At 41.7% G+C, this 24,482-nt stretch overlaps 1 protein-coding gene across 2 annotated transcripts in view; it reads right to left on the bottom strand.

Annotated features, from left to right (window-relative positions):
- The window catches only part of PEPD (peptidase D), a 134,417-nt gene that overhangs the window by 25,881 nt on the left and 84,054 nt on the right, over positions 1–24,482 (bottom strand). For both annotated transcript variants that reach the window (XM_050311623.1, XM_050311624.1), the window contains one exon: positions 10,137–10,285. In XM_050311623.1, coding sequence (XP_050167580.1) covers positions 10,137–10,285 — 149 coding nt within the window. The remainder of the gene's footprint in view (positions 1–10,136; positions 10,286–24,482) is intronic.

Raw genomic sequence — 24,482 nt, 5'->3', positions numbered from 1 at the left:
CAGTATGGAAACTTATCAATCTTTGAAGCTCAGAAAAGACTCTGTTTAGATAAGATTCAGGGCAAACAGCATAATCTATGTCTAGCAGCTTTGCACTCCGACAGCTACAGCTGATGCAGTGTCAAGATGGAAGGACTCGTGAACTTTGTACTTCAAGTGAAATTACAATGTATAACAAGCGCATTTTCTGAATGCTGAGCTGGGGGAAAACCAGCGCACATCGGACCAGATGCAAGCAGCTAATTCCCTCAAAGTCACTGTTTAAAGCAAATCTGTACAATGTTACAATATTAGAACGTGTTACAATTAGGAAAAAAAGGATTTAAAAAAAAAAAAAAAAAAAGCCTTAAACCAAACCCCATTCACTACAGAAAGGCTAAAAACCCTGCAGCTGATTCAGGCTGTGTAAAGATATCTAAATGCATTTGCCTTGTGCGAGCCGCACCTCTGAAATAAAAATCCACACATTCAGCTGAGCTGGAGAGCTGCAGGTTTGCCCCCAGACGCTGCTCAGAGATACCAACATGAGGGGGACTTCGGGGCAGAAAGGCCCAACTGTTCTAAAGTGCCTGTTTTCCTACACTTGGAAGTCACTCAGCGCTATTTTGGGCTCCCCGGTGCCGCAGCGGTCACTGTATGCAGGGGTCGGCTCCCGCACTGCCGCAGGGGGAACAGCAGCTCCCAGAAGGTTTGCAGCCAGAAATCTTGCATTTCAACAGATTGCTGCTTTCACAGAGGGTCTGCAGGATCTGCTGAATTTGGCAGGATATGTTGCCTTTTCCTGCACCTCTTGCTCAGGTTCCTGCTGTTCTGGGCACGGTTCGGTTACGTGATCAACAGTGAGGGCTCCAGTAATCAGTGGCACCATTTCTATTTAGTATCTTGCAAGAATCAAGAATTACAACTTGACTGTCAGTATTGTCAATGCATCCTTTAGCACCTTCAGCTTTTTTTTTCCTAAGCAGCAGCAATGCTTTAAGCATTTATACTGACAAAACCAGAATTAACCGACCACAGAAAGCTGTACTACCTTTGCTGGGTCAATCTTGGAGAGTCAGTGTTCAGAGGGAAACTTATTTATGAACATCAATGCCAGCAAGAAACACACAGCCAGCTCCATTCAATAGAGAAGGGAGGGAGCAGACTACAAATAGCATTTTAAAACATATATTAACAAGATTTACTTTCCAATCTGTCTTTTAACACAATAACACATTCTGAACTGCAAGGGGGGGGGGAATAATACTGCAGTGTCATTCAGTAAGATTTGTGAATATTAAGTACTGGTTAGAACATGCCCTGCAAGCATTTTTCTTCAGAGGAACTGGTATAAAATCTTCAACTTCTGTCATTAATGTTTTATTTTTGAGAATAATTGTTTTACTTCAAATATTACAGCAGATTAATAATGATCGGTAGTGCTTTGCCTAAAATATGACAATCTGAATGGGAATAATTCATATGGGCATCTTGAAATCATACAAGCTGTAAAATAGATCGTGCTCTCACAATCTTCCCTACTGTGCTTTTGTCTAAAATTCCAGTTTACAGTCCAGTTTCTTTCTAAAAATTCATCAAAATCAGCTACTGTTTTTATATAGCAAAATAGAGAAGTATGCCCACATGATGTTCTACTAAGCACAACTCTGGACTACATAAAATAAAACTCAAATGACTTCCATGCAAAAAACACCCACTGCATGTGAATAAGAACCTTGCTTGTACTTAACTTGTAAGGAATAATTATTAATTACAGCTACAGTTATTTTCTTTAGGTATAATACACTTCAATCCTATCTGGATACAGTAACAATTACTCTAAAGTGTATATTCAAAACCAAAAATAAATCTGAATTCTAAGAAAGTTACAGAACTGTCATGGACAAAAAGAAGCAGTAATCCGTGAAGCTGCAAATTCTGAATTTGCATATGTTCCTAAGTGCAACTCTGCTCAACTTAATAACAGAAACAACTGCTGTAATATGACCTGCAATGTCAAATAGGTAGCCTAGCTATTAGTTTCCAATTAAACAGTTCTTAACTGAGTTATTCTAATCCTTGGTCTTATTACTATCCTACCCGAGCTGAATTCTTCACTACTCTTTCTTAATGACAGGCATTTTATTAGAAACTAGAACAGAGAATCATACTGCTATTTTGAATTTGAATGCCAGCATTTTTTGTTGCCTAAAAGAGGTTATTTATGAAACCAGGACTGGGTCACTGAACCTGCCTCCTCTTGACAGTCGTACTGCAAGAATTGTATCTCAATCTTTAGGTACTAAAGGAGTACACACCACCCAAAGTTTTCATTCTGCTCTTCAAAAACACAGACCATTCACCCTCTAAGGTCCCCGGGCTTATCCCTCTACCTCCATCACCTTTACTACCTCAATCCTTCAGCACTGGGCAAACAGGGAGGAGGGAAAACACTGGAAAATTAAATGGCTGCTTTGTTTTGTCCTTCTAATTCACAGCATTCCTTGGAGGGAAGTACATGGGCACACTAGCTAAGACAACCCCTCCATGGCAAAGCAGATAGGAAACATCTTTTACTTGCTTGACACGTGGGTTTACCTCTTTGCCTGAAATGTTTTTGACTGTACTTGAAGTGTACTTGACTGTACTTTCTTGCTCAAAGATTATATGGCAATCTTGGCATCAGTGGCTGATCTTTGATCCTGAAAGACGGGATTTAAGAGCTTAAAGAACCCATGTCTTTAAGTGAAACTTGATTTCTGGGAAAACTAAAACACAGACAAGGAATTTTCCAGCCCTAACATGGAGAAACCTCCATCTTGTGTTATCAGAGATGCTGGCCCTGAGATGGAGATTTTTTTCAAGATGTTCCTCTACAGCATTTATCAGAAAAGCAAAGCCTGAAAGTCAGAGTCAAGACAATGCTCACTATCTGGGATAGTAAAATGCAGAACTTGGGGATATTCATATGAGATGAGCTCCAACTTGAAAAAATGCAGAGATAGAAATTCTGCAGGGAGACCCTGTAGTAATGTCAGTGTCATGAGAAGAGCTTTCACACTGCACATGTACTGACGCGGTGAACAACAACTTCTGTGCATATTTGGAACTAATTTTCGTGTTTCACTTTATTGAAACAAACAAACATCAATCAGGAAACATCCCCAGCTGCATAGCTAAATGTCTGAATGCAATTTCGATTCAGTGGGGACTTAGGATATACAAGCTTTTTAAATCATATAAATGTAGAGATAGGGACTTGAGTGGCTGCCAACCTGGCCTTACTCAACTGCTCCTTGGGAGCAGTTTGCTAGGCAAAGAGATCTTTTTCTGAAACTGGAATTTAGGACAACAGACCTTATGGATCGAGGTGTTTTAATTCCTTCTTCCTCTCCCCCCAGATACTAATGAGTACAACTTAAGAGATTGAAAAAAGTTTTTTCTGTTAGCTTTTTTAAACATAAATAAGTTTTGCAGTAGTACCAGGAATGCTAAGCACAACAAGTTCACTTCCTTCCCCTTCTCCTGTGATTTTCCATTACTCTACAGAGAAGACAGGGAGTGATGCTTGGAGGTCCCAGTATGCAATTGCAAAGGGATAAAAATGGAAAGTATGTGATTGCTCCAATATTTAGCTCATTATTCTTTAAGACTCTGTTTATGCTCTAGAGCATTAATCCAAAATAGTTTAATTGCAAAGCTCAAAGATAAGCATACTTCCATTTTAGTTCTTCTCAACACAGTAGCATTTTCATATATTTGGAAAACTTCAATATTCTATAAATAGAAAGCATATATAGAAACTTTCTATATGTAGCAACCATGCTGTCCTCATCAACTGGGAAGTAAAACTTAAAGAACTCCAATTATTAACATTCTCTAAATGCTTAAGACAATAACCCAAATAATAAATAGCAGAAATAACTCAAGAGGCTGTACATGGTATAAATACACAGTCATTTGTTAAAGGATCAAGGAGAAGCTACTCCCCAGAATCTTCCCTAACACTACTGGAGTCTTATGTGTCCCTGACTGTAAAGCATGAGTTTGAGAACACAGCCATGCCCAGAGCTGGGCTAAGTGTGAATGCACTTCACACACAGCCACTCAGGCACTGATCATCAGCAGAATCCCCTTTGCTTGGATCACTGACATTTCCATGTGCATGTTTCAGAACATGGTTATTGTGGAGTGATTTAGGTTAGGAGGGACGCCAGAAGGTACCAAATCCTGGCTCAGAGTAGGGATGAATTGAAAGCAAAGATCATGTTTCTGCAACAACTTGTTTTCTAGAAATTCCAGAGAGGGGCTTACAGCAAAACAAGTTATTTTACACATTTCTTCAAACAGATTTATATTAATGCCAAAGAGCAAACAATGCTGGTCTCCCAGGTGTAACTAGTGACAAATGATGGATTACAAAGCTAATGCATTGACATTGGATCTAACTTTTGCAACGGGGATAAAGAATGGACTGAGACAGATTTGGGAGCCATGGACATGTGGTCTTTCCAATCCTGCAGATCTTCCACTATCAACAGACATGTCCAACTTGCTCACAAAAGGCTCCAATCTAGCCCTGCAGTTGTGCCTTCAAATACTACCATGCAGAGCTACAGGCTGAGCACAGAGTGGCTGGAGAGCAGCCAGGCAGAAAAGGACCTGGGAGTGTGGATTGACAGGAGGCTGAACATGAGCCAGAGTGTGCCCAGGTGGCCAAGAAGGCCAAAGAATCCTGACGTGGATCAGGAACAGTGTGGCCAACAGCTCCAGGGAAGGGATTCTTGCCCTGCACTCAGCGCTGGGGAGGCCACCCCTGGAGTGCTGTGTCCAGCTCTGGCCACTCAGGTCAGGGAGGACATGAAGGGGTTGGAGCAGGGGCAGAGAAGAGCAAGGAGGGAGCTGGGGGTGTTGAGCCTGGAGAAGAGGAGGCTCAGGGGAGACCTCGAAAACTCCCCAACTCCCTGAAAGGAGTGGGGAGCCAGGTGGGGTTAGTCTCTTCTCCCAGGAACCTGCAGTAGGACAAGAGGGCTTGGTCTTAAACTGTGCCAGGGGAGGTTTAGGTTGGATATCAGGAAGAAATTTTTTACAGAGAGAGTGCTCAGCTGTTGGAAGGGGCTGCCCAGGGTGGAAGTCCCTGGAAATGCTTAAGGTGAGACTGGATGTGGCATCAGTGCCATGGGCTTGGAACCACAGCAGGATTGGACTTGATGATCTCAGAGGTCTTCCCAACCTGGTTGATCCTATGATTCTGTGACAACTGTCCAGTGCTACAGACATCAGAGCTTATACCTCACAACCTGCCCTTAACCATTGCACTCTGCAGCCTTATTCCTACTGAGGGTGTGCTACACAATGCTTTTTTTCCACCACAGTTTGCTTTTTTTAAGCCTGGACAATTACAGGGGTTGGGGGGAGCTACACTAAAAGCAGTATTTTTATGGCTGTAGCATCAAGGACTCCAGACTTGAGCAATATCAACTGACACTGTCTGTGTGAGCTTTGCTTGGACCCTCATTGCTGACGTGTTACAGTCCAGTCCTTTAGTTACACGACCATCCACTCCTTTAGATAGGATTTCAGATTGCAAGACCTTTTTGATGATGCTGCCTTTTCCAGTCCTCCAATAAAACCTTTAAAATGTTTTAGAGAATTTCAGTGCCACCCACCAGAGGAAAGGACCCAGAGCTACATTTTGTAACGTAGGCAGCTGGCTAAAGGACGGAAGACCTGATGCAAGCAAAAGTGCAACATCCATTCATGTGTTCCTAAAGACAGAAGAATTCACATGGAGGAGAGCCTCAGAAGTACTTCAGCCCAGTGGAAAAGCTTTCACTAGATCAACCAAAGCTTCCTACCAACCACAAGATGCAAACCCACAAGAAGCCCCTAAATTATTTACTTCTAGGGTTCCCTTACTTGCAAGGCAAGCACAGCTCCTGCTAAACCACTGAGGATATCTGTTCCTTATATAACTCCTCTCCCATCTGTTGCAAAAGCTGAAAACATGCAGGAAAAGAAACAAGAGGCTTCACAAGCAGGCAAGCATGGCAAATGCACCAAACGTTGCCTCTGGGAATTAGCAACCATTCTTGCATCAGACTCAGATTCCCAGCAGGATGCTAAGCAACTTGCTTCAAATACAGAGGGTTTTTTTATTTTTATTTATTTATTTTACATTTGTTCATTAATCATTTTCTTTCCTTTTACCAGAGTTTGGCTTGACAATCTGCAGTGTGATTTGCAGAAAGGCTGGGCACTCAACAGCTGTAACAGAGGTCAAAACAGCTGGGGTTTGAGCAAGAGCAGTGTTCAACTCCCTTAAAAAAGGTCTCCAGTCTGATGAGTTTCAGTCTTGGCATCCCAAATGAGTCAACAGCTTTTCCACCAGCTTCTCCAGCCTGCCAGCCCCTGCCAGCAGAAGGAGGACTGCTCCTCACTTCCCCATCACTGAGATGCAGTGCAAGCAAACTTACTGCCTGCCCAGCACCTGAGTACTGGTATGATGAGCACTCTGAGAAAAACTGGTGAGGATGTTGATAATTTTAGATTCAGAGCAGGCTTTGAACAGTAGGTAATAAACAGCTCCAGGCCATACATGGAACAAAAGGTTAAACTGAATTACTGCTTAGCTGCTCATTAGCTCAGCTCTTACTGTTACATGCGTTGTGTGAAGACAGCAGAAGGAGAAAAAAATGAATATATCTACAGGAACATTTTCATTCCAATCATCCTTGGAGGTGAAATCTCTTGGCTGTCCCCACTTACTGTGTTTTTGTTTACTCAGTGGAGTTTTGAAGCATGAATTGAATCCATTTCAGATTAAAGTAAAGTGGGAGATGTGCTCCAGGACTGCATCTAACGTTCCTCAACCAATTTGGCAAATTTAATGAGATTAAAAAACAATGCAGGAATGAGGAAAATTAGGACACTAACTTCTGGAATACTCTGTGATACTTGGCTTCACAATGTCACTCTTTTTTAACAATTCTTTTTACACAGAATATCTCTGTAATGCAAATTGTTTCACAAATCACTGTTGTGAGAAAGAAGCAGACGATGCCTCAGCCACAAAGGACATGGAAGTGTCAATATTCTGCACATCTGTCCCTGTATTTTAGTTCTGTGGAAGAGGAAATTTAACGCAGATGGACTTGACACAATTAAGAATATCCCCCAAGTAGAAATGCAACATTCCTCTCTTACATCTTGGATCGTGAGCCTGACTTTGTAGGAAAGGGAGAATCACCCCACTGCCACACAAGCACACCTTTTGGACTTTTGCTGATGAGCTGACAAGCGTCTCTGCCTTCATATGAGCTCCATGTTCCATGGTTTCAAAACTGCTGCTTATGCAAGACTGAGTATGTCTTTCTCCCCTTTTATTTTAAACAGATTTGATTTGTGGCAGGAGTAGTGACGACTGCACTGAACTTGGGCTATAATCCCACAGAGAGTGTTTCTTAACTTCCAGAATATATTATTTGGCTTGCAGAAGGAATTCTGTTCTTGCAGTTGGAAGGTAGGGTAACCCATGTATATGATTAGAGCTGTTTGCACATTTGGACCACGCACAGGATGCAGTCAGATGAATGCTTTTCTACAGTGAAATACAATGTTTTGGAGTATTTTAAAAATTATGACAACTGTTTGTATATAAAAGCATAAACAAAGTGTATTAGGAGGTCTACTATCTCTCAGAAAGCAACTTCACTTGAGAGTTAATTAGGTTCGTATGAGAGGAGAGGCAAAATGAGAAAATAAATGCAAATCTTTGAACCACACACATCTATAGAGAATGTTTAAGGTTGCTAGCAGTTGTGTGTCCTTCCATAAACACAGTTATGTAACCCAGTATTTGGTTAGTGACTCTCCCTAAAGTACTCGCTCCCTATCTCGCAGTGAGAAAGATCCTGGGAATCATTAACATCCTGAAGACAACAACTAGACGTCCCCCATGACCCTTTGCCACAAGGCACAATTAAGACCCCAGTTCTGCAGCTGGAGAGAAACCCCATTTCCTGCAGCTGCTGCCTGTGCTGTGTGCACTCCCCCTGCTCAGCCTGCCCCACGAGTGGCTCCTGCCACGTGAGCGCAGCCACTCGGCTGCCTTTGATCTTGGGAACCCTGGGAAAGGAGGACAAACAAAAATAACAGCAGGATTAACGTGGGCTCCATAACTCAGAAAGCCTGACTGAAACATGATGGGTCTGGCTTTTAGATTTAGTGCCTCTAATCCTGCAAGCTTCCCAGCCTCCTTTTTTCAGAGACCTAAGGTATTACAGGGAGAAGAGCTGAATTCACGTCACCAATCCCTGCTCCCTCTGTGACAGTCCCAGGAGTAGATCCTGGTGCTTTAGTCGATGAGTTAACGAGCTGGGTTAGTTCAAGGAGGCGAAGGAGGCTCTGCCTTTCCCACTGAAACATCTCCCTGTGGGCAGCAGTGACGATGCAGTCAGTTTGCATCCCCCCTTCGAGGGGCTCTGGGCTTTCTCAGCAGCCTGAGAAGGATGGAACACTAACCATGCCATAAAGGTCAGTGTTTCCACCTCTTCTCTTCTAGAATACTAGTCTTCCAGGAGATCCTAAAAAGGACCTAGAAAGCAGATTTCTCCAGATGGTGACATTTTTTGCAAGTTGGAGGACTCTAGCTCTGGATCTGTAATTCAAGACTACAAATGGTCCAGGTTGCATTTCACTACTCTGAGGAACAGAAGGAATGAAACCAATGAACCAGTCTACAGAACATTTTCTGTAGATAGAAAATTCATGATTACTGGTCTCATGAACAGCGTAAATGCATATTTGCACCATTCTTCCAAACAGGAAAGTTAACTAAAGCACAGTGAGAACAGAAAATTCAGTCCCACCTTCTGCCAGATGTTAAGAATGATTTCTCTGTCTGCGAATCTCAAGCTCCCAAAGCTAGTAAAAGATCCTTGCAGCTACCTTTCAGAAATACTCAACTTAGTATGTCCTTATTTTCTGACACTGTAAATAAAGTGTTCAGCAAACTGAGGAATTCTCTACACCATCCTGAGCACAACATCATATTAGTTCTCAAGTTCTGAAGACAGTCTGCAACTTATTAGCATGAAATACTGCCAAAAATGTTACATGGAAATAGAGGTGGCACTGAAATGCAAAGCAAACCATGAAGAGGAACAGGGACAAGATTCTTCAGGGAAGAAACAGCAGATGATGGAGAATGCACATTGTTATTAAAAAGCAAAATATCTCGTCTCATTCTGCAGATAAGCATCAAGTGTTATTTCTCCCTTCCAAGCTGCTCAAATAAACAGTGCTGCTGCCAGCTTGTATAATAGGAAAATTGTGTCTGTTCCGACTGGCAATCCAGAGAGCCCCTGCACTCAAGGCCTGATGACTGAACGGCACATTTAAAGGATAAGTGTGCTTTGTGCATTGAGTACATTCTTCTCAAAGCTGTTCCATTACTAATACTGAGAAATGCTCAAGTACCTTCACCATGACACACTCAAAAGCTCAGCAGCAGTTAGCTCTAAAACATTTATTTGCTGTCCCGAAAGCAGAATCAGAGAAAAATAAGATTTTCATTAAGCCAGACACTTGTTTCAGCTATGAAAAGGTATATTTGATGAATTATTTTGCCTGCAATTTAAAGGCACCACACAATGAAGTACCCAATAGCCCGGTGCTTTTGAAAGCTTTTTAGGGCTAATTATCCTTCCCAAAGATGCACAATCTATCTGCTTTTTCAAGAGAAGATTTCTATTGTGCTTACACATAAAATACAGAAAATGCTTGAAACAAACCAAAGCACAGCACACACGTTCACCCAGACTCGACTTCAGCGTTTGGCACAAGCTCCCTGAAATGATGGTAGTAAAAACACAACCATGTAATAACTGCCACCCGTAGATTAGGGGAATTGAAAAAAAAAAAAAAGGTAAGATTAAAATATCCTGCTAATAATTGGGTTTGTGCTATGCTTTTAAAAACATGTGGAAAGTTTGTATGTCCTACCTCTACACATCAGGAGCTGCTCAGACATGGAAAAATAATTTTATCATCTTGTTCCTTTCCAGCACTTTCTAAATGGCAAACATAATGGACCTGACAGGCTGAATGCTGCCATCCAGCTTTGCAGTTCCTGCTGACAGGTGCTGATCTTTTACCTGGTTTGACTGCTTTCATCACGGCCCTCGATGACTTCAGCACCGCCTCATAGATAGCCCTCTGGTCAGCAGTGAACTTCCCGTTGGCAGGGAAGGTGCAGGTGATGTCAGAACCGTAGCAGTAATACTCTCCTCCCATGTCAAACAGGCTGAAAAGGAAACAGAGGAGGAAGAAATGAAAATTGAGCTCCAAAGAAATAGTAGAATATATAACAGTAGACCTTTCTCTCACTCTCCACTTAGAATCATCTGCACTGTGGTAGTTTGCCACATAATCACTAATTGAACGCTGTTCCTCAGGAAAATGAGACAAGAGTCCCTTGGAATCTCCCAGCAGAAGGGTATCTGCATCCCATATGGCTTAAATGGACACCCTGAAGGGCTGTGCTGGTCCTGGATGGAAATGATGAGAGAACACAGGAAGGAAGATAAAAAGTACATGAGGAATCCACTTCAGTCTCTTCAGTTCCAGCTTCCTGGACCTCTTCTCAGAAATAAAAAAAACACGTCCTTTTTTCTTTCCTGAGAAATGCTAGCACCACATAAAGCATCCAACATCCAAAACAGAATCCCACTTAACAGAGAAATGTTAATTAAATTATGGCCTTTTGCATCTAAGTGGCAAAACACATCTGGTGGTTTAAATACAATGTCCCCATTAAAGGTTGACTGTCTCTGCTCACAATGTAAACTTTCCATTAAGACAAACTTGCCTACCAGGAATTAAAGGAACAAGCATTATGGAAAGATCCAAACAGAAAAGTACATACATTATAGTTTTCTGCATCAGAGCCAGAAGAAAAAATATTATTAAGTATCTTTTTTTATGGGGACAAAACCCCTGCCTTACCACTCGAGAAGCATAATTATTCTATACATGAATCAATGATTCACCACTGATTGCTCAGCTGCCAGAAATCAATCTACAGGAACAGCAAGTGGGACCCTACACCCCTGTGAGGACCATGTTAGATATCTGCAAGGCTTCTCGAGCCTCCCTGATAAGGCATTGCACTGGTTTCAGCAGGCTCAGAAATCAGCAAATAAACAAATAACCACTTGGACCAGACAATACTTGAGCAAATAACCCCCTTAGTTCATCATATATTGGTTACAAGAAGGCACATTTTACATCTAAGACTTTGGTCTTGACACACACTATTTGTGTGACCCCCTGATTTCTCAGGTAATGAGTCAAGTTGAAATCTGCTAATTTAAGTCTTCTTCCAACCACCCCAAACAACTATATGAGAGGTGAACCATCACAAGAAACATGATTTACTTCACTGTGTTTGAAAAGCTTGGAGTTTTCTTCCTCTTGCTGCTTTTTCCCAGCAGGGTCAGTCAGACAACACAAGCAGCGGGCAGGGCCACTCCACTGGGAGACCCTCTCTGCCACTCAATCCGAGTTACTGCAGTAATTAGGAAAACTCTGCAGAGCAGCTCCATCCCCAGCCAGCAAATGTGACAGGGTAAGGATAAATACAAGCTCCCACACAAAGTGCTACAGCTGTTCACCATTTCCAGCATACTTGCTGCTGAAAGCAACGGGCAGTGAGGAAACAAAGGCAACCAGGACAAAGCTAAAGAATATTTCAGCAGACTCTTCTTGCTGCATTGCATACACAGACACACACTCATGGAGGTTTACTTCAGGAAATTCTGAAATCCACCCAACAATTTCCTCCATGAACAGATCTCTGCACTGAGTGCAAGCCCTGCTGAAGTCATCGCCAGCCTCCCCGCACTGGGCAAGGTTCACCTGCAGACAGACTTGCAGGACTGGAACTTCAGGAACAAACCCCGTGCTCACAGATGCAGAGCTGCACGAGGCTTAAAGCTACAGGAGCAAACTCCTCAGGAGAGTACAGAGAGACCTGCAAAGTTAGATATGTGCACACCCAGCTAATACAAACACTACACATGTTCAATTCAATATCAAACACAGAATGTCAGAACAGAAAGTTGTGAATTGAGGAAAGATACACAACAGGCAGAAAACATCAGATGCACAGGGTGCAAAAAATACCATCAGACAGCAGCATAGCAACTGCAAACCAGCCTAGCCAAAACTCAAAATCAGAAACCCCATCAACACTGCCTAAGGTTTGATTTTATGGTTGGACTCGCTTCTAAAAATAACTAAAGATACTCATAGAAGACTATGGATACAGAAAACTAGTTGCAGCAACTAAAAGTCATGCCTACATGCTGCAATGTGCCAACAAGATGCAGATTTCAGATCAGTTCTACATTTTTTAACCTATCCCAAACGGACCCGTTCAAAATCACAAATCAAATTCCATGGTGCTTTGTGGGATCTGCAGCAGCTCTCTGGCCCAGCTCTTTTGCATTTACAAGTGTAAATGTCCAGTCAGCATGGTGACAGTAAAGCTGTGACCAACAACTTCCAAACTCCCTGTCCATGCCTACTGGAAGTTTCTATGCTTTGTGTATTTTCCCTGGAAAACTGTTATTCTGAACTTACCAGAGGCAAAACTTTAGCCATGTCTTTAACCTCACAATTATCAGCATTTTCTCAAACCCACTCATCACTCAGTGGCTGTAAAATAGCTTTTTGAGTTACTGGAGCACTGAGTAATGGAAAAAAAAAAAATCACAAAGCTGATGGTACACCAAAACAAGGCTCACAGGGTAGGAAGCACCATTTGTTCAGGTTTCTTGGCTTCCAGACAAGAGCAGACTTGAGGGAAGATGATCTTTCAAATTCCACCACAGAGGACAACACACCATCCAGCCTGAACGCTTCAGTGAGAAAGCATCCAAACCAAATGGGACATTTGGGAGATATTTTGGCTCTTACAGGGAATTCTCTTCCATTTAACTTCAGTTGGGAACATATCCATTAGTTTAAATGTTGCCCAAGATGTGGAAATAGCCCAAATATTGTAGTTATCCTGAGAAAATAATGGGAGCCTGAGAGGATCCCAGTTTTGTATATTTGCTTGCCAGGCAAAGTAAGTGGTGAAGCACATTTAAGTCAAATAATTGCATGACAGCTACTATCTTCTCCTGTTGACTAACTGGAAAAACATTCTAAAAGCAGGTTCCTTAGGAAAAAAACATTTCTTTTACCCTGAAATTAGATGGTAAACTGCTAGTGAAAAAGACATTATTAGTGTGTTCTAGTATGTTCCCAACTGCATGTACAAAATTACCTGCCCGACAGTGCAGTCTTAAAAGGGTCACATACAGAAACAACTACTTAATGTCATTTGGACTGTTATCAATGTAGCAGCAATCTAAACAAATTAAACACAAGAATGAAAATAGGCCTTCTGTGCATCTTGATCTATGGCTTACGTTTTAAGAACTGCTTAAGACAGATTAACATATGCAATAATATAATAAAGATTCTCCAAACTCTATTTTATTTCCCTTTTAGATAAATTAAGTGCTAGCAGACTGTATATGTTGTCTATTCCAAAACCTAATTGTGAATTCAGTTTGTTGCTGAATGATGAAAAGTTTCATTCCAGAACAGCTCCTTCCCCATTTTTCAGCACATGATGTGTCTGAGGCTGTCAGGTTTCCGTAGCATTTAAAAGGGATGGTGGCTGGAGGAAGAGTTCTGCTGACCAGAGAGAGATGCTCAGTTGTATGTTAAACTCCTCACTGATTTAGCTTGAAGCTGAGGAAGTCAGCTCAGTCTCTTTCAAAACCTTCTGAGAGAGAAGCTAATCTTGCCTCGAGTCATTTTGTGGGGAGCAAAAGCAAGGAAAAGCTACCAGCCTTCATTTCAGGGTAAAATAAAGCAGGTTTAACAGTCAGAAGACCTGGGCACCCTCTAAAATATTCCATGTTACTGTTTCCATTAATTTTCTAGAACTACTAAGAAGCTACACCACAAGTAAAAGACACACAGCAAAACCAGCATAAACTTCTTCTTGGAAGCAGGGGCACGACTCTCCTAATGGAGGCTTCAGTTCTGTGTATACATATAATCTTTCCTCCCAAACATATTGCAAAATACTGTAAACATTACTAACTAAAATTGAACAATGCAAAGTATAAGCAAAATCAGATAACCTGTCAGCTGCTCTACTGACAGAATGCCTTCCTTACGTACCAGTAATACAACGTTAGCCAAGAGCATCGAAAAACAAGCTGCCTTCTGCCTCTGTTTTACAAGTCACCTTCAAAAATTACTAAGGGCATTTAATTCCTTCCACAGGGAAAAATCTGAAACCACAACTTTATATGATTTTGTACATAAAACAGTATCATAGTCAAAAAGAAGGAGGAATGTGTGACATGCCACAGCCTGGCAGAAAGGCTTGGCTGGACGTGCCCCTCCTCACAGGAGCTCCTCAGCCCTTCCAGGGACAACTGAACTGGGGTTCTGCTCTCTGTGCAGAAACCCAGGAAGGGGTTTGGAGGAAATATTTCAAGTCCTGTCAATTTTAAAGTGAATACAGGCTTGCAAGTCAATGCTGGAACTGAAACACTACACGACACGATGCACAAAAAGCTCCTTTCCCCTCCTGTCCCTCTGAAACAAAACGCATGAGTAAGTCATGGCTGTGTTACTTCCACAGAATATTGGCACCACAAAATGCAAATTTATAGTTACATTTTTGGCTTTCGAGCCAAGAAAAATAAAACGTATTTTGATATTGATTTTAGCTTTCTTAACCTCTGACTGTGAAGTATCACGAAACACTTTGCGTAACTCCTTAGATCTGAACACTCTGGAATATAAAGAATTGTGGTTCTTTTCTTCATAAAGTCACTGTATACCATTTTTAAAAAATAAAGCATCATCTTCCTCTAAGCATGTGTTTTACTTTTATAGGCTTGCTGACACTTTTATTGCCAAATAATTTGAAACTGCCAGGCAATGAAGCAAATTATGGCCAATATCACAATGGGAAGCAATACTTTATTTGGGATATCTGAGCCATGTGTATGAATTGTTATGATCCAACCACCAACCCAACCCAAAGACAAGCTCTCGCAGGCATTTTTTGGGAAGCCTACAGCTACTCCCACGAGCTAACACATAAACCTGTCACTTGCCTGCTCTACAGGCCTGCCTGGTCTGTACATCACGACTGGATCTCCTCACCATAGTTATAAAATAGTTATTCTTCTGCATTGTTAATGTGGCAGAGCGATGACTGGGGTGAAACCCAGGTGGGTCTCCTGCTGGTGACATGCACTCTGGCACTTGCACTGAGCATCACCCTCCTGCAACCCCCGTTCCTCCCCAGCTGCTGTTCTCAGGACAAAAATCTTCCCTTCCCCTGGGTGGGCTTGCAAGACTAGCAATGAGAAAACTGATACTGCCACATCTTACCGTGCCCTCCTCGCACCTCAGGCTAAACAGGTGTGAATATTTGTGCCCTTTACTCAGCAACATTTACTGAGGGTTTAGGGTTTTGAGTCATCATTAACCACACGTACCTACGAGCAGCCACACAGATGAACTGGTGCCAGCCCCGTCCTAGGACAACAGGAATAAAGGTAGATACAACATTTCCCTCCTCTTCCAGCTGGAGATTTATTCTGTGTGATCTCAGCATTCCCTGCTCTGAGTTCACAGAGAGCGCTCTGTGCTTTACACTTCACGCAGCAATTCAATCCTCACGTACCAACAAACCCCAACCATTTGTTTGGTTAAACACTCCTAAGGCAATTTCCAGCTTAAGGGAACTAGGTATCAGCATTTCTATGAGATGCATTCTGGAAACACGCCAAGTGCTTTGGAAATAGGGTGGTTTAATAGTACACCACAAGAATGAATTATTGTAAATGATATCACAAGGAAGAAAATGGAGAGTTAAGTGACACACACTTTTTCATACACTTGTGTCCTGACTAGCCAAGCGACATCACTTAAAAAAGTAAGATAACATTGCAAACTCCCCCAGGCAATTGGGACAGTACACAGTCCCACCACGCTCAAGAAGGGGTTTTTTAAGAGAAGCCCTGCTGTGATGTGACCAGCTTCCATCTGACATGGCAGACAGGGAGCTTGTACTGGCTGTCTTGAAGCCAGGCTTGGCTCACTGATTTAATGCCAGTTTTTGTCATCAGCAACCCTTGGGGTCAAGAATAACCTTAAAAAATGCAAGAGAATACTGTTTGTGTAGAAAATGGGATTCTGGGTATTAACAAGGCATCATCAAGTTTTTTGTGGAAGCCTCCTGTTCAAAAGAAGAGCCTGTAGCCACACAGTCACAGAGACACAAAATGACTAAATGTCTACTCTCCATCTAACCTGGATTTACATAACCTCGTGGCCCCACATTTGGGGTTTGTCCTCAACCATGTCTTTTCATCTTGTCTACCTTCTCCATGACTTTCCTATCCTTTTTCCTCTTAGAGCACTGTCTCATTTCAGGCTTTCCCAAACTATCTCAAAGGAGGCTTGTCTCAAACTTTTCTCACAGAGGATGACAAGATATGCCACTAAGCTTTGCTCAGATAGAAAGAGGGTGACAGAAATAAATAAATCTGTCTACACTGAATTCTGAAGGAGAGAGAATTGCTCACCTGTATCTCTACAATTCCAGCTACTGAGACTTCAGTGGCTGTAGCAAGAATACAAAAAAAATTTGAGCTGGCTGGATTAAAAAGGGGAAAAAAAAGAAAGAAAGCATCCAAACAAAAAAGCTTCACCAGGTGTTTGTGCCTTGCACTGCCCAGGGTTTCCTCTCACTGCCTCAGACACAGTGCTGGTGGGAGCTGTGCCTCTGCTCTGCTGCTCCAGCAGTGTGCAGGGTCTCCTCCCTCACACTGATTTGTGCCAAGCAGAAGACCTTCAGATCCATTTCTGCCACGGGATATGAAATCTCAGCCTCACCAAATCCACCAAACGAGCTCCTGTAAGAGCTGGTTCAGGAAACACCCATGTATTCTGTGAGATTTTATGTGTTGTTTTCATACACAGGTTAAGGAGGAGTCCCTTGCTTACAGCATTTCTCTCTGGAAGAAATCTATCACAAGATCCTTAAGTTTCTGCACTAAATAAACCCATTTCCATGATAAAATACAAGCTCTCCTCCACCCCCCTGCAGTTTGCATTAATGCCCTCTTAAAAATATTGTTTGGCCAGAGCAAAGAGCTAAAAAAGCTCCTGATTGGTTTGTTCACAGCTAAATTCACCCCCAAGTGCCATCTACCCAGAGTTTCTGCTAAGCAGAGGGATGTCTCTGACACAGGGGTGCTGCACACAAATAAAGACCTGGGAACACCAAGCCAGTTCTCCTGGGCTGGGAGAAGGAGGTGGCAGCAGTGGGGGCTCCACAAGATGCAGAAGTGCCTGTGGAACATCTCTGCCAGAGCCACACTGACAGGGCACCAGACACCAGGAACGGGCTCAGCTGAGCTTCTGACAAAAGGGTTACCTGTTTGACTTGTCTTTTTGCTGAATGGATCATTTTTTTTTTCCTGTCTGTACTATCCTAATTATTATCCATTTTTAACTGATATATTTAATAATCAGTGATACTCTCTTAGAAGAGATGGTTCTTTGTTGAAAAGTCAACAGAGATGGCAGCAAATCCCAGGTTTTGGCCAATTTCCATCCATTAGGAGCCTCCCCACTGGAAAGGCACTATCTGGGGCATTCATGGCTGCAGCTGATTCTCTCAGACAAGGGACAAGGATGTCAGAGCTGCAGGGAAGAGAAGGGAGCACACAAGGAGAAACCTGTATTGGCAGCTGAGTACTTCCCAGTCGAAGTGACAACAGCAAACCTCATTAGCTCCTCACCTGGATACCAGCAGAGCATAAGAACAACACAGCTACATTAGCATGCTATGAAAATTTGCAGTTAACTAAACCAGTCCATTTCTAGATGTCTGCTGAGAAGTGGAAGGTACCTACTGAAAGTGAATTCTAAAAGTTTGCTGTTTCTAATACAGGCCACCACTCTTGGCTGCTGACACTTGGAACTGCAAGCCTCAGCTTTCAGCAGGTGTTTTTGGACACTCTGACCTGTGTTACCCTGACAAACAACCACCAGAGATCACAGGAGCAGGTGAAGTGTCTGTCACATCTCACTTAATAATTTTTATTATTAAAAGTACATCAAGAGTACTTCTGTCATACTTCATGTGTATTTGTATTAAGGACCACCATAAAAAGTAGATTACACTAAACAGCATTTATAAATGATCCACATTAAATTATCAAGGATTAAAAAAAGAGACTAAGCTTTATTCTGCTTGTTTTCTTTGAAGAGATGAACACTCTGGTCAAATCAATCCAACAGCAGCCAGGTTTCGTCAGACTACACAGGAAATGCTAAGCTAAAACTATGACAGAAAGAACTCACAGGTGACAATTAAAAAGACATTTCACATACACTATAGACAGCATAAAATTAAGAGGCAGACTATAATACAGCACTTAAAGCTAAAATTTGTTACAGCAAACACACTATTATTACTTAGTGACCTCTGCTTCAGTTAAAAGGCTTATACATTTCTGACAGCAGGCAACCTCACAGCCTGAATTAACCAGGACTAACAGAACACATTCAATTAGTGTAAAATTATTGTTAATTCTAGCAAATACATTTCTCTATTTTTAATCAAATTCAATTTTTCTAGATTAGCATAAAATTAATATAGTCTATAGCTACAACAAAATGAAAAATACCTACACTTGATGAAAATAGTAAATATTAATCAAACCAGAGGAATCAAGCCAAAGGAATTATTTAAGAAATGGATAGCCAGTTGATTTTGCAATCAACCAGTAAGTAGTAGCAACGTACTTTGTATTATTATTAGAAACAAAGCCATTACTAACAACAAGTTGTTTCAAAACTGCAGACTGAAAAGTTAAAGCTAACCATAATTTTTGCATATTATTACAGCACTGAACTTTAAAATGCATCAAAATGCACAAGGCCAAATGAAAATACGAGGCTAACCCACACAAAATAGTTGAGCATTTACATCTGACACATTAACATCCTGAGATCTTAAAAGCAGTGCTTTCAAGAAGTAATAAATACAGGATTTTCCACTTGGGGTGGAAAAGGGAGGACTTCTATTATCTGATGGAAAAAGATCGGTGAGTTCCCACTTTTTAAATGCAACATTGCCCCCACCTGGACAAAAGAATTTTGGTTATAGGCTGGCATTAGCGTTGTAAAACTCGATAAAACATAGTGAGAGTTCCAAAAAAGGAGTTTCAAGCTCACCTAAGTCTTTTAGTTGACTTATTGAAAATCTTTCAATATTTTCCTGAAATAAATGATAGCCACTCAGTACTCACAGAAAGCCCTTTTATATTATACACTTACTTTTTTGTGCAAAAAAGAGGATAGTGCATTTTCTACAAATAATGCTGTAATAATAATAAAACACAATAATATTAAGATAAAGGTGCTGATACAGTTTTAATCGATATGTATCCTGCAGGTGCATAGGGTGTGTGTATATATAAAAGATAAATACACACAGATTATACAGAAAGTGACAAATCTTTGGATTATAGAAAACCGTGTATTATGCTTTGAGATCAAAGAAGTAAAGTTTGCAAATTTATTTATTTCTGTTTTAGCTAATAAAAGGCTTAGCCTTCTGAATAACCACGAACAACTGAATCTGACCAGTCCTTGCAAAAAGCAACTTTCATCTGCAACATTCATCCCAGAATATTCTGAGCTGGAAGGGACCCACAAGGACCATCCAGTGCAACCCCTGGCCCTGCACAGGCACCCCAACAATCCCACCCTGTCCCTCAGAGCGTTGTCCAAAGCCTCCTGCAGCTCTGGCAGCCTTGGGGCTGTGCCCACTGCCCTGGGGAGCCTGTTCAGTGCCAACCACCCTCTGGGGGAAGAACCTTTCCCTGAGATCCAACCTAAACCTCCTCGTCTTCACACACCTGGGAGTGACCAGCCACTCCAGGAAGCCTGAAAACTGTCCTTTGTCTCTTCTAAGTCATCGAAAATAAAAAGCCCCTAACTCTGAGCATCTTCCCTCTCTGCTTCATCCAGAACCTTTCACAACTACCTGTACTTGCAGCCAAGAAAAGCTCCCTATGATGAACAAAGCTCCTGAAATGACAGGTGAGGAGTGCTGAAAGTTAAACGAGATCTTTTGAGAGTAACAGAAGTAATAATAAATAATAATAATAATTAATAATAATAATAATAATAATGAAGAAAAGAAATTATTAAAAGCTATACACAAGTGCCAAATGGAAGGAAACAAACCCAAGCTGGACACACCTTGAGTGAAATGCATACACCAGTATGCAGTGCTCCCAGAAGGCTGCTGTGCTTTTGCTCTGGCAAATCCACTAGGTTACCAATATTCAAACTTGGGACAGACCTCATCTCCTTCCAGAGAGTGCTTATTTTAGTGCCCCCTGCTGTCAGTGTTATTCTGATGTCCTAACTTTGCATTGGGAAGGAAACGGAAACAAAAGTAGTCCTTTGAGCTGAACAATTCTGATCTTTTTGCAACACTAGACAGCTTTCCATATCCCCAGCTCTATCATTTGACTAAGGAAATAACAGTGCTTGTTGATACAGCCAAGACACATTCAGACCACTTAATGTCATGCTAACATTGCACTTTCTATGACAAATGTGTTTGGTTTTGTGACACTAACAAAACTTTCCCAGTGCTTAAATTCTGGTACCTGAATGCAACAAAAATATTTTTCACTTGTTTTACTGTCATCCACAGCAGTGATGGCATTTCATGGGAAGAGCAGTGAGCTTTTGCAGTGGGAGACATTCTGTTTCCCCAAGGATACTGAACTCTGCCCAACGCTTTCACTGAAATCAATAAATTATTTCAATGAAATAAGTAATCAATAAGCAATTATGAGAGTGTTAAACAGTCAAATAAAATGAAAGACATTATGTGATGATCCAACCTGCTTCCATTTAAACTTTTAAAGCTAGTTGTACTTTGTAAATAATAGATGGTCCCACTGTGAATACGAGGTTAATGGTCTCTCTCTGAGGTCTGCTGCGCTTCACAAGCAGTTGATGCTGTACTCCCCTTATTTATGCTTTCACCCAAGCCATCTTAATAAATTACACTCTGGCCCTTGCTCCAGGGAGGATCAGCATCCCCCTGCCAGCAGCCAGTGCTGGGCCCTGGACCCACAGGGGAATGTACCAGAGTGCCCAACTTCCTCAGGGTGTGCAGAGCAGAGCCAGCACAGCCTCGGGGTCCCCTGGTCATTAACTCTGTGACTCGGGAGGACATTTCAAAGCATTAAAGATGCTGAGTCAAAACTGCTGTCTATTCAGCAGAAAACACAATTCTTCTCATTATTTTTGTGAAGCCAAAATGGACCAACTAATCCCCCCCAAATGTCACTAAGTGCTCGAAGTTCAGTGAACCTGCCAGTGAAAGCTGCTTGCTAATGCTGAATTTCCACTGAGATACATTTGTCAGATGCCATAAAAAGTCCAAGACCTGCAACTCGTGACACCTGAGAAAAGCACGTGAGGTAACAGCCATAACTATTGCATTCACCTCTGGGGTCAGGCTGCATTTCCCACATTTCTATTATTGAAGTGTGGGCCTCATCATGAAAAATCAATCTTTATTTTAAGATCACAGAAGCATTTTCCCTTTGCCAAACGTTGCAGGAGCCCTGCTGATCAACTGCAACAGCACAATCAACTCCTGGCGTGCCTCTGGCAGGCGGCAGTGCCGGGAACACACAAAGGCAGGCGGCACGAACTGCCAGGCTGCAAATCAAATGCAGTAAACCCCCATTTTAATGCCTTCTCAAAATCAAAACATAAAATATACACTTCGGGTTCGCACCTCTGACGGCTCCTAGAACAAAGCACCACTCCACAGAGGTGAGAAGGGATGTTTGCCGTGCCCCAGGCTTCCTCTGTTCCACACGGCTTTGATGTTCAGCTGTTCTCCCTTCCCCTCTCTCCCCAGCCAGGGTGTGACTCCACACTGCAGCACTGCCAGGGCAGGGGCTGCACACACAAGGGAGGACCCAAGGCAATTTGCTTCCTTTATTTTTAAGGGAGCTTTCATTTTCCAGAAGGCAGATGCTGATTTGCTGGGACCAGTGCTTGTCACAGCAGCACACTGGCTCTGACTGCAATCGCTCTGGATGCTGTTTCCCAGGGTCAGGTCATTCAAGTCGTAACTTCCAGCCAAAGTCAGAGATAGTTTAGAAGAGCTGAAAGCAAGGTTTCCATCTCCCACAAGGGCTCTCTAACCACTGAACCAATATCTTTCCACAGTGTGAACAAAAGCAAAACGTCTGCACGAGGAGAGCTCATGAGACACTTGCCCAGGGAGAACGAGCCAATGCCACTCGATGAGCAGGAGTCCCATTTGCTCTTGATTTGTGCAGAGCAGGGAGTCAGATCTCTACTCCTTTAACTTATCTGGGGTTTTGTCTTCTTGAGCAGCCACTTTTAATTTCATTCTACTCCTCACCAAACTTTGAAAGACCTCTGGATATCTGAAATGCTGGAGGCCTATGGTGTACAGGGTAGGAAATTGCAAACTACAACAAGTTCTTTTGCTTATGACTCCACTTTTCGTAACACCAAATGCAGTTACAGCCTCAGTACAGAAACAGGAGGTGTCTTGACATACAATTAGTAATGCAATACCTGAGACAATGCAGTGAACCTCAGTCCAGGGCTCAGTTTCAATCCCAGCTGTCACAGGTTTAAGATGACAGAAGAAAATCAGTATTTGTGCATTAGCCTGGCTCTAGATCATCACTTCAGGCTGTGATTTGAAACATTCCAAGTAGAAGATTTTATTTAAAGTTAATATCAAGTGAAAGGGTCAAGTGCCCAGAACAGTGATTTGCAGGGATGGTCAGCCTGCACATTTATCTGCACGGCTTTTCTGACCTTCCCCTGTTTGGGAAAAGTGTTTGCTTTAGAGCACAGGGATCATTACAATTTAAATGTTCACCACACAGATGTACATTAATTTTTTATGTAAAACAATGACTTGTTGTTATTGCAATATTTACTTTTAATATCCATACCAGCTAAATGCCTGTATCTATAGAATACCTAACCCTCCCTAGAAATATTTCTATGTCAATCATAGTGCTTTGTGCTAGTTAGCTATTTTAATATTTAATAGACTGAAAATTACAGCCATGCTTAGCAAGACAGTCTGTACTAACAAGAACTGTCAGAAATTCTCTTGATAGTCCTTGTTTAGCACTGGGATCTTTTAGTGCAGAAGCTGTACCTATAAAAAGTGTGGATTATGATGCAATATCAGAGAATGCAATTCCATATCAGTTTCTTACAGAAGCAATAAACCCATTTGATATAGGTTAATTTTAAAAAATGAACATCATAAAACCAGGCTGTTCTAAACCTGCCACAGCTTTTGAAGCAGCCACACTAACAGTCTTAAAAAAAAAAAAAGATATAAAAATGCAATAGCATAAATATTTTGGCCTATGATCTCCTTTTGATACAATCAAATCTGTGTAACTTATTTTTTTAAAAGAGCAAACAATGCATGCACTCAAGCATTTCAGAGAAGTAAAGCATTAGTCTTCCAAATGTATTTTTTCCATTATTCAGGTGCTTTGTTGACTTATTTAATGACACTGCGCTGCTTTGCACATAAAAAACCTGAGCAGCATATTTCTCCAAAACTCATGAATGTTACTCACATCTACTAAATGATGTCAAGAAAAAGCCAAGAAATTCCACTGAAGGATTTAATAAAAATCATACCAAGTACCCAGTCTCCCAATTCTGTTACATACAAGTATATAAATCATTAAATTAAATTTATGCCAAAATACTGGCAGGAAACAGAAATAACCCTTAAAACACTTCTACCTCTTTTTCACCAGAAGCAAAGCCTATTTTCTCCCCGTGCTCAGGGTTTCCTAAGATTATCCAACAGAGGGCTCCCTGTAGCTACTAAAAAGCTTAATTGAAAGCCACATATATGATACACACACACAAATCAGCACACTGCGGTTTTAATGCCCTGCTCTGTATGCACACACACCCCATCTACACCCAGTTTAGATCTTGTGAAAGCACACAGTGAATCCACCCTGGCATTATTTGTATGCTGATAGTGCAGCCACCTCGAGATTTTTTATTTTTTCCAAAACACTACTTTTAACTGTGGAAAATGAGTGTATTTTTAAATCGTCTTTACAGAAATCAAATTACTTTTTCTTATTAGTATTTTTATTTTCACTTGAGAAAAATACCAAGAAAAAACGTGTGGAGCAGAGCCTGACTGTGCATGAGCGGGGGTAAGGCAGGGGCAGAGGCTGAGGCTCAGACAGGTGCTCATGCACATGGAGCACCAGTTTGCTAAAACTAATCTACACCTGACAAACTCCATCTCATCAACACCACGGTGC

Source organism: Myiozetetes cayanensis, unplaced genomic scaffold, assembly GCF_022539395.1.
Source record: "Myiozetetes cayanensis isolate MyiCay16 unplaced genomic scaffold, myiCay2020 scf16, whole genome shotgun sequence".
Classification (NCBI taxonomy): Eukaryota; Metazoa; Chordata; class Aves; order Passeriformes; family Tyrannidae; genus Myiozetetes; species Myiozetetes cayanensis.
The sequence above is the reverse complement of the archived record's forward strand: the minus strand, read 5'-3'. Positions and strand labels throughout refer to the sequence as shown.